General features: G+C 42.2%; 1 protein-coding gene across 1 annotated transcript in view; it reads right to left on the reverse strand.

Annotated features, from left to right (window-relative positions):
- The window catches only part of LOC109971395 (uncharacterized), a 56,497-nt gene that overhangs the window by 38,721 nt on the left and 6,496 nt on the right, over window positions 1-11,280 (reverse strand). Inside the window, exon 2 of the mRNA XM_020619623.1 lies at window positions 6,429-6,590. Coding sequence (XP_020475279.1) covers window positions 6,429-6,590 — 162 coding nt within the window. The remainder of the gene's footprint in view (window positions 1-6,428; window positions 6,591-11,280) is intronic.

The following is an 11,280-nucleotide window of genomic DNA, read 5'->3' on the forward strand; positions in this document are numbered from 1 at the left end:
AAGAGTGAATGTTTGGCTGAGCGGCTGGGAGAATAGTCAGCTGTGACCAAGAAGAGGTTATTGGGGTTCAAGGGACCATGGAGTCACGGCAGCAGGGAGTGAGGACTGTTTGTGATGTGTGTGTCTGGCTCGGGTGGAAAGGATGCTGAGAAGAGTGAAGGAGAATCAGGCTGAGGGAAGGAGACGCTCCAGTGGTTTGGAGGTCAGTGTAGCTGATGATGGTGGAGTGATGGTCAGCTGGAGGAGTGGAGACAGGTGAACATGGAGGTGGAGTAGAAGAAGCAGAGCCGGTAGGAGTGGAATGGTGAATGAGATGACCAAGAGGTGGCAGGTCCCGGTCGTGGGCAGGAAGTGGTAAGATATGGTGGCATGTAATGATGAAGGACACTGGAGAGGGGAGCTCATACAGGCGATGAGGTGTGACTCAGAACCAGGAAGAGGCAAGTGGATGTAGCTCAGAAGGACAAGTAACCAGGGAGACAAAGAGGTGAGTAGATGCAGCTTACAGGAGTGCTGATCACGGGGAAGGGAGCCACGATACAATTGTTTATAAACATGCAACGATCTGCTGACAAGAACATGGCAGCTACCGGCTTAAGTGGAGCTGAGTTGATTGCCATCAGCTGTGCTGGGCATGTCTTGTCACCTCAGCTGGTCCAGCCAGTTTTCAGTATTAATACAGGACACAGATGATCTACACATCCCTACTTTAAATTTTAATTTAATTTAGATTTTACATACTGTCCCAACGTTTTCTGATTTGGGGTTGTATATACACCTTTATGTATTTCTGCATTTGATTTTAATGAGTGTAGCTGCAGTAAGACTTCTGGCATGGGAAAACAGCTCATTATTACTTACATTATTACATTATTTGTAGCTATAATAATAATAATATACACCACAATCTGGTGCCATGACCCTGATGCTGCTCTTGACTTTGAATTTCTCCAAAGACTGAAAGCCTGTGCACACAGCTGGAGGAAAATCCTCTGGCCAGCTTTATCGATATTGATGTTGAAGTTACTGTTTACTTTTGGACTGAATTTATGTGGTGAACTAAGAGACAGTACAACTAAGGATGGGTAAAATACAGAGTGTCCTGCTAAAATTCTACCTCCCCTGATCAAACCAATGTAGGACAAGGACCAGACAGTACGACAGTTTTGGCAGTGGGTTTCCCAGACAAAGGCAGTTTCAGCCTAAGGCAATTTGACCACCTGAACAATGTTTGGAAACAAAAGAAAAGGCAGAGGCAAATGCAGAGGCATATGCAATGATGTTCAGAAAATTGGGAAAGGAGTATACACTGTTTAGGACTGATTAGAAAGCATAGAGCATGTGGTGAGAAGGCAGAGAGGAACAAAGATTAGAGGCACAAGTAAGTAGGAACGGAGTGGAGCAAAGAATGTGGGGAAAAAGTCAGGATAAGCATTTGTATGACATGTAGGCAAAAACAAACACATCCCATTTAAAAGAATATACAGTGGATTCAGAAAGTATTCAGACCCTTTTAAGTTTTCCACATTTTGTTATGTTTCAGATTCATCTTAAAATGGATTCAATTAAATTTTTTCCTCATCAATCCACACACAATGCTCCACAGTGATATAGTAAAAAGATGTTTTTGGAGTGTTTTGTAAATGTATTGAAAATAAAAGACTGAAATATCCTATTTACATAAGTATTCAGACCCTTTGCTGTGACACTTCCAATTGAGCGCTGGTGCATCATGCTCCTATTGATTGTCAGTGAGATGGTTCTACAGCTTGATTAGAGTCCACTGGTGCCCAATTTAATGCCATGGATATAATTAGTAAAAGCACACACCTGTCTATATAAGGTGTCACAGTTGGTGGTGTATGTCAAAGTGAAAACAAAGCCATGAGGTCAAAATAACTGTCCACAGATCTGTGAGACAGGATTGTGTCTCGGGGAAAGATACCAGAACATTTCTGCAGCATTGAAAGTGCCCAAGAGCACAGTAGCTTCAGTCATTGGAAGATATTTGGAACCACTACCAGTCTTCATAGATCTGGGGCCCCAGCCAAATGGAGCAATCTGGGATTATGGGCCTTGTTCAGACTGGTAACCAAGAACCCAAGGATCACTATGAATGAGATCCAGAGTTCCTTTCTGGAGATGGGAGAAGCATACACAAGCACAACCATCAGTGCAGCACTCTACCAATCAGGCTTCTATGGTAGAGTGGCCAGGTGGAAGGGATTCCTCATTAAAAGGCCCATGACAGCCTGCTGGGAGTTTGTCAAAGGGCACCTGACGTACTCTCAAAAATCAGGAGCATTCTGTCCCAGACTGATGCTGGACTACTGTGACTCTTTACTAAAAAGACTCCAGTTAATCCAAAATTCTGCAACCAGAGTACTGACAGGAACTAGCAAGAGAGATCATAGCTCTCCTATATTAACTTCTCTCCACTGACACCCTGTAAAATCCAAAATAGACTTTAAAATCCTTCTTCTAACATACAAAGCCCTTAATGACAAGGCTCCATTGAATAAACCCCAATTCCAGTCAAGTTGGGACATTGTGTAAAATGTAAATAAAAACAGAATACAATAACTTGCATATCCGTTTTGACCTATATTTAATTGAATACACCACAAAGACAAGATATTTAATGTTAAAACTGATACATTTTATTGTTTTTTGCAAATATTCATTCATTTTGAATTTGATGCCTGCAATACGTTCCAAAAAAAAGCTGGGACAGGGGTAACAAAAGACTGGGAAAGTTGAGGAATGCTCAAAAACAACCTGTTTGGAACATTCCAAAGGTGAACAAGTTTATTGGAAACAGGTGAGTGTCGTGATTGGGTATAAAAGGAGCATCCCAAAAGGCTCAGTCATTCACAAGCAAGGATGGGGCACGGTTCACCACTTTGTAAACAGTCCAACAGTTTAAGAATGTTTGCAAGGAATTTCGGTATTTCATCATCTACAGCAGTGGTCCCCAACCACCGGGCCGTGGCCCAGTACCGGTCCGTGAGGCATTTGTTACCGGGCCGCACAGAAAGAATAAATAATTTATATAATTTCCATTGCATTGATTTTTAGAGTCTGGAAGATGTTTTATTATGAAAAACAACGGGATTTTCTCAGACATATCATCCACCTGTGCCCCTTGACATGTCATGACGCATGTGTCGGTCATGACGTAACGTGATACGTGGCAAAAAAAATAAGCCCGCAAACTAGCAAAAATGAGTAAAAAACAAACATCTTTGAAGAGCTTCTTTTCAAAGGGGAAAAGGCCAACTGAGGAGCCAGAAGAGGAGCTCACGACCTCCAAGAAAAAGAACACTTCTTTTAACAGACAATATCAGGAATCATACTTAAAATACGGGTTTATCACAACAGGTGACTCTCACGCACCAAGGCCGCTCTGCATGTCTGTGCAACGAGAGGATCAGCTGCTGGAGATCGCAAATGATGGTGACCTTAAACGTACGTTTGAGACAACAACTCTGCCGATGTTCTGGATGAAAATCAAGCCAGAATATCCTGAAATCACCAACAAGAGCACTGAAAACCCTGCTACCATTTCCAACATCCTATCTTTGTGAAGCGGGCTTTTCTGCAGTGACAGAATTACAGAGCAGACTGGACATAAGGGACACATTGCGTGTGTCATTGTCTCCCATGAGCCCTCGATGGGACCATCTCGTTGCAGGGAAACAAGCCCAGGGCTCCCACTGACTCTGCATTATGGTGAGTTGATACAGTGTAGAATTATTGTAATTGCCTAATATAAAGTGCAATTGTTGCATTCAGATTACATACTATGAACCAACAAAGGTTTTGTTATTGGAACCCCTGCACCTCTACCGGGTTCGCGGAAAAATTTTCATGCATGAAACTGGTCCGTGGTACAAAAAAAGGTTGCGGACCGCTGATCTACAGCCCATAATGTCATCAAAAGATTCAGAGAATCCGAGAGAAATCTCTGGATGTAAGCGGCAAGGCCGTAAACCAAACATTGAATGCCTGTGACCTTTGATCCCTCAGGCAGCACTGCATTAAAAACAGACATCATTCTGTAAAGGATATTACCACAAGGGCTCAAGAACACTTTGGAAAACTATTGTCAGTTAACACAGTTCGTCGCAACATCTACAAGTGCAAGTTAAAACTCTACCATGCAAAGTGAAAGCCATATATCAACAACACCCAGAAATGCCACCGGCTTCTATGGGCCCAAGTCCATCTGAGATGGACTGATGCAAAGTGGCAAAGTGTGCTGTGGTCTGACAAGTCCACATGTCAAATTGTTTTTGGAAATCATGGATGTCATGTCCTCTGATCTAAAGAGGACAAGGACATCCAGACTGTTATCAGCGCAAAGTTCAAAAGCCAGCATCTGTGATGGTATGGGGGTGTGTTAGTGCATATGGCATGGGTAACTTCTGCATCTGTGAAGGCACCATTAATGCTGAAAAGTACATACAGGTTTTGGAGCAAAATATGCTGCCATCCAGGTGACGTCTTTTTCAGCAAGACAATGCCAAGCCACATTCTGCATATGTTACACCAGTGTGGTTTCATAGTAAAAGAGTGCGGGTACTAGACTGGTCTCCCATTGAAAATGTGTAACGCAGTATGCAGTCCAAAATACACACTGTTGAGCAACTGAAATCGTACATCAAGCAAGACTGGGAAAGAATTCCACCTACAAAGCTTAAACAATTAGTGTCCTCAGTTCCCAAATGCTCATAAATGTTGGTAAAAGGAAAGGTGATGTAACACAGTGGTAAAAATACCCCTGTCCCAGCTCTTTTGGAACATGTTGCATGCATCAAATTCAAAATGAGTGAATATTTGCAAAAAACAAAGTTTTTTTTAGTTTGAGCATTAAATATCTTGTCTTTGTGGTGTATTCAATTAAATATGGGTCAAAAAAGGATTTGTAAGTCATTGTATTTTGTTTTAATTTACATTTTACACAGTGTACCAACTTCATTGGAATTGGGTTTTGTATCTTAAAGACCTCGTAGAGCCTTATCATCCTAACAGAGCACCTCACTCTCAGAGTGCAGGTCTACTTGTGGTTCCTAGAGTCCACAGAAGTAGAATGGGAGGCAGAGCCTTTAGCTATCAAGCTCCTGTGGAACCAACTCCCAGTCTCAGTTCGGGAGGCAGAACCCCTCGCTACCTTTAAGATTGGACTTAAGACTTTTCTTTTTGATAAATCTTATAGTTAGGGCTGGATCAGGTGGCCCTGAGCCTTCCCTTAGTTATGCTGCTATAGGCCTAGGCTGCTGTGGGGCCCCATGATGCTCTGAGTTTCTCTCTTATCCTTTCTCTTATCCAGGCTGTCAGAGTTGCAGAGATTATGATATTTTTGAAATAGTTCATTTTCTTAAATGAGTATGGTAGGAAGGCAAGGTCTGTAACTGAAGTATTTTTGCATGGATTTTGTTCTAGTTCTAACCACAAGCTATTACAACTATCCTTCTGAATCCATTTAACTAAATATTGTAATTGATTAGCTAAGAAATAATACTCAAACTTTAGTGCTTCTAGGCCACCTTGTGATTTATTCTTCTGGGGTGTTGACAGGGAAACTTTGGGTTTCTTATTATGCCAGTAAAATTGTGAAGTTAGAGAATCAAGTGATTTGAACCATTTATCTGTTGGTGTTGTGGGAAGCATTAAAACAGGTAGTTAATTTGTGGTAAAGTTTTCATTTTGACTGTAGCAGTTCGGCCAATGAGTGACAGTGAGAGGTTGGACCAGCTTTTGAAATCATCTTCTATCTTTTTTAGTAGAGGGGAGTAGTTAAGGTTAAAAAGTTCTGGCAGCCTAGCGGAAATACAGATGCCTAAATATTTAATGTTGCCAGTGAGAAGTGGTAGGGGACAGTCTTGAGCTGCAGAATCCCAGGCATCTTCAGAGAGTGGCAATATGGTGGATTTATTCCAGTTTATGGTGTAGTTAAAAATCCTGGAGAATGTATTAATAATGGAGAAAGTTTCTCATAGTGAATTGTAGGGTAGATATAGTAGTAAATCATCCACAGTTGTAACTATTTAGCCTAGTATCTGTTATCACTTTTTATCTATAATGGAGAACCTTAGCTAGTAGCTACTTAAAGTTAATAACGAAAACAATTACAATGACTTCTGTTTTTGACAGCAAGCACAGTTTTCAAAACCAACATCAGCTTTAAAGTCCTGCATTGTTACTGAGTTGTAAACACTTCATTGTAAACAGATATTAGTACAGCATCACAGGCTATAACACAACTTCCAAAAGAAAAGTCTTCCTCAGAGAAGGATACATTTTAAATGTACCTGTAGATAATTTACTGTATAACAGGATTAGGGTTAACCCATACAGCATCTGATTCATTTAGGAAGTATTCATGCAGTTTGCAGTGAGACTGTAGAGTAGCAATTTATCTTTACCTGTTGACTCTCTTCATAGCAGAGTTGTCTGGTTGCCTTTATCTGTTGTACCAGCCTTTCTTTATGTCTTTCTAATTTAATCAGAGTCTCTTCCAGCTCCTTGTGGTCCGATTGCTGCTCCTGAAGCTCCAGATTCTCCACTGCCACAGCATTCTCCAACTCCTACAATATTACACACACACATACACTCCGCTGTGTTTTCATTCCTTGTGGGGACTTTACATTGACTTGCATTCATTTTCTGTAAACTTATCTGTAGCAGCTCAGTACTGGGGAAGTTTGCATGAATTTGACCTCTGAAAACAGGAGGGGTGTTATTCTTGGGGAACTACTAAAAGTTACTACGGTCTGAGTTGCCTAGGCCTGTATATTGGCCCGGTCACAAACATTTACCAGAAACAGGAAGTATGTTGTCATTAATTCAGTGAGTTCCTTTGTGCTCTCCAACAAAATCTCCTTTTTTTTTTGTCTCCATTTGTCCCCGTAGATAAAATATAATTACCCACATGCCACGGAAAGGGCGTTAAAGCTCAGTTAACAAAGGACTTATCGTTTATGAATTACTGAAGGAGCGTTAAAGCCCATCAATCCATCTTCATCCGCTTTATCTTTATGGCCATAGGTCAGAGGGTAGGAACGTAGATCGAACAGTAAATTGAGAGCTTCACCTTATAACTCAGCTCCTTCTTCACCACAACGGACCGATACAGAGATTGCATCGCTGCAGATGCCGCACCAATCTGGCTGTCAACCTGCCGCTCCATTTTTCCCTCACTCATGAACAAGAACCCGAGATACTTAAAACTCCTCCACTTGAGGGAGCACCCAACCCAGGGAAGGCAATCCACGTTTTTCCAATTGAGAAGCATGGCCTCAGATTTAGAGGTGCTAATTCTCATCCCCGCCACTTCACACTCAGCTGCAAACCCCTCGAGTGCACGCTGTAGGTCTTGAACTGATGAAGCCAACAGAACCACATCATCCGCAAAAAGCAGGGATGAGATTCTGCGGCCACCAAAACAGAAACTCTCCATTCCCTGGCTGGCCCTAGAAATTCTGTCCATAAAAATAATGAACAGAATTGGTGACAAAGGGCAGCCTTGGTGGAGTCCAACATGCATCGGAAACGGGTCTGACTTACTGCCGGCAATGCGAACCAAGCTCCTACTCCAGTCATACAGGGAATGGATAGCCCGTAACAACAAGCCCCATAATCCCAAAGTACCTCCCACAGGATGCCACAAGAGACACGGTCGAATGCCTTCTCCAGATCTACAAAACACACGTAGACTGGTTGGGAAAACTCCCATGAACCCTCCAACACCCTAGTGAGGGTATAGAGCTGGTCCAGTGTTCCACGACCGGGGCGAAAACTGCACTGTTCTTCCTGGATCCAAAGTTCGACTATCAGCTGGATTCTCCTCTCCAGTACCCAGGGATAGACTTTCCCAGGGAGGCTAAGAAGTGTGACCCCCTTATAGTTGGAACACAGTCTCCAGTCCCCCTTCTTAAAAAGGGGGACCACCACCCCAGTCTGCCAATCCAGAGGCACTGTCCCCAAACTCCATACAATGCTGCAGAGGCATGTCAGCCAAGACAGCCCCACGACATCCATAGATTGACAAACGCGAGGCAGACCTGATCCACCCATGGAGCCTTGCCACTGAGGAGTTCCTTAACTACCTTAGCAATTTCAGCCAGGGTAATGGGCAAGTCCCCTCCCGAGTCTTTCTCCAAAGCCTCACCAAACTCCTCCCAGGCCTGAGTTTTTACCATGGTGACTGCCAGAGCTGCGTCCCGCTTGGCCTGTCAGTACCTGCAAGCTGCTTCAGGAGTCCCATGAGCCAACCAGGCCCGATAGAGCTCCTTCTTCAGCTTGACGGCATCCCTTACTTGTGGTGTCCACCACCGTGTTTGGGGATTGCTGTCGAGGCGAGCGTTAAAGCAAACAAATTAGTTTAATCACCTACATGTTACTGCAGGAGCATTAAAGCCCAAAATAACTGAATCACCTACAGACTACTGAAAGAGCATTAAAGCCCAGTAGACAAAATAGTCTAATCATCTACACGCTACTTAAAAAAACACAAAAATCTACCAGACAGAATGTCTTAATTATCACTGAAATAATGTTGAAGCCCATTAGATAAAATGCTTTTATCATTAGGCACTAATGAATGGGCATTAAAGCAGACAAATTATCTTAAGTGAAGGTTAAAATCCACTAGGCAAAATGATTATATGACCTTAAAACACAGTGGATGGAATAATTTAATCACTTACAGGCTACTGCATGAGCGTTAAAGCCTGGTAGACAAAATACTTTAATCACCTACATGCTACTGCAGGAGCATGCACCATCAAAGCACAGGAAATGAAATAACTTAATCACCTACATGTTATAGAAGGGGTGCTAAAGCCAAATGGACAAAAATGCCTTAATCGCTTAAGAAGTAAGAGCTAAATTCCAACCCACTTAAGCTTAAACTTAATTCTCAGACTTCTCAAAACCGAAAACACTACATAATTTAATCCAATTTACAAGCCTTAAACACCTACACACCATCGCATTCAATTCAAAATACAACAACTTTTAGGAAGAATTAACTTTAAAACCACTAAAATCATATTAAAACCCAATATACAATATAACCATATCACGGACTTCTACTTAAAACTCCAAAAAATGAATAAATACATTTTTTTTTTAAATTCAGACTTAAAATCACCCTAACCTCCCTAACACCTAAAATTCAGCCCAGCTCATTCCCTTTTCTTACTCTAGCCACAACCATTTCATAATCATAACCTACTACCTTGGACCACCCAACCCCTGGCCCCCACCTCAACCACCTCAAACCCTGGCCTAATCTTAACCACTCCACCCCCTAGAAAACGGCAAACTCTAAACAATGTCTTGGACCCCACCCCCTCTCCCCTTATACCCAGCCCATACCCCTACCCTAAACAAAACCACTCCATATTTAAAGCCCTAATCATAACCCCTGGCCTTAGACCACCCTACCCTTTACACACAGCCCATACCTTTGCCCTAACCATAACCATCCCAACCCTAACACCTTAAACTTAACCCCCACCCTTAGATCCAAAACCCATTTCCTTAACACCCAGCCCATACCCTTATCCTGACCATAACCATCCCAAGCCCAACGCCTAACACTTAACCCTTGACCCCAAAATGAACACCCCCCGCACGCTACATAGACACACACACAATACACATCGAAACTTAATTGCGCCCCAACCGAACCCACACCTAAACTGGACCAGGCAGAAAATGAAACAAGAAATTAAAATTACAAATATACTAAAACTCAATTGGAGAACACACCATTACATGACCCAGAGTGACAAGTGTCGGCCTGTGCCTTCACCTTTGACCCTCCATCTCAGGCCATATAGTCAACAGATAGATGATTACAGGGAGAGTTGAAGACTTTCCTAACATCCGAACCATGTTATCACCCTAAAATTCAATGATTTCCTTGTCGGTACTAGCTTCTGGTCCCCACAAGGATGGCTGAGTCCCCACAGTGTGAGTGTTTTAACATGAACCACACAGTGGTGGCTCTGAACAGTTCTTTTAACATGAGACTGTTACACCCCCAGTGTAACAAGGAGCATTACCGCAGGTCATTCCTCCCCACAGCCATCAGACTGTACAACACATCACTGCAGTGATAAGATAGGTGAAACTATGAGGGACTATGCAATAATCTACTGTGGTGCAATATTTCAGCTCCTGGGGGTGAAATGCATTGTAAATAGGCTCATGTGTAATATCTTGTTCCTGATCTCTCTCAAATACTGTACATTGCCCTGCTTTAGGTATTTTTGAGTAGTTGCTCAGAGATCCTTATGGCTGAAACACAGGTTTCTTTCCCCCATTGTGGGATCAGTTGTGTGAGTAATATTCGATTGTTCTTGATTTCCTGGTTGTTTAGTCTCTACTGCTGTTCCTGATTCTCTCTAGTGCTGCTTTGCCCTGTTTTTAGGTGGCTTTGATTTGCTTATTTGTGCTGTGTAAAATGTAACGTTCTGATGACGCTACTTTTATAATCCTTGTGCGTATCGGTCCTAATGCTTTATTGCCTTTATGTAACTTTTTATTCTAAGACTAAGTGTTCTGTGTTACTACATACTTACATACGCATGTGCCGCGTGGAGTGGCAGCAAGTTACAGCAGCTGTGTCCTCATGTTCTTTTCCGTGTTTCTATGAAGTTCTGTTCTTATATGTCTTATGGTGGTGTCTGTTCTTATGGTGTTATGTTGGTTGTTCTCTATTGCTGCTGTAACATAGAAATTTCCCCACTGTGGGATCAATAAAGTACCTACTCTACTCTACTCTACTCTACTCTACTTATGTTTCGGTCCTCATGATGTAAGTAATACAAAGGAACACACACTTTAAGAATGATTCAAACCAATCTGTGAAATGATAAAACATGAATGGAGAGGTACAAACACGCACAGACGCAGGTGAGAAATGTTTACTGAAATCTTTTTACACTACATTCAGATGGGGGGGCTGGAACCTATCCCAGCTGACAATGGGCGAGAGGCATGGTACAGGTCACCAGTCTATTACAAGACTCACACCTTGAGACGGTACCTTTCTGCAGATACAGTGGGTACGGAAAGTAGTCAGACCCCCTTAAATTTTTTACTCTTTGTTATATTGCAGCCATATGCTAAAATCATTTAAGTTCATTTTTTTCCTCATTAATGTACACATAGCACACCATATTGACAGAAAAACACAGAATTTTTGACATTTTTGCAGATTTATTAAAAAAGAAAAACTGAAATATCACATGGTCATAAGTATTC

The sequence above is a fragment of the Monopterus albus genome, unplaced genomic scaffold (assembly GCF_001952655.1).
Source record: "Monopterus albus unplaced genomic scaffold, M_albus_1.0 scaffold223.1, whole genome shotgun sequence".
NCBI classification, from domain to species: domain Eukaryota; kingdom Metazoa; phylum Chordata; class Actinopteri; order Synbranchiformes; family Synbranchidae; genus Monopterus; species Monopterus albus.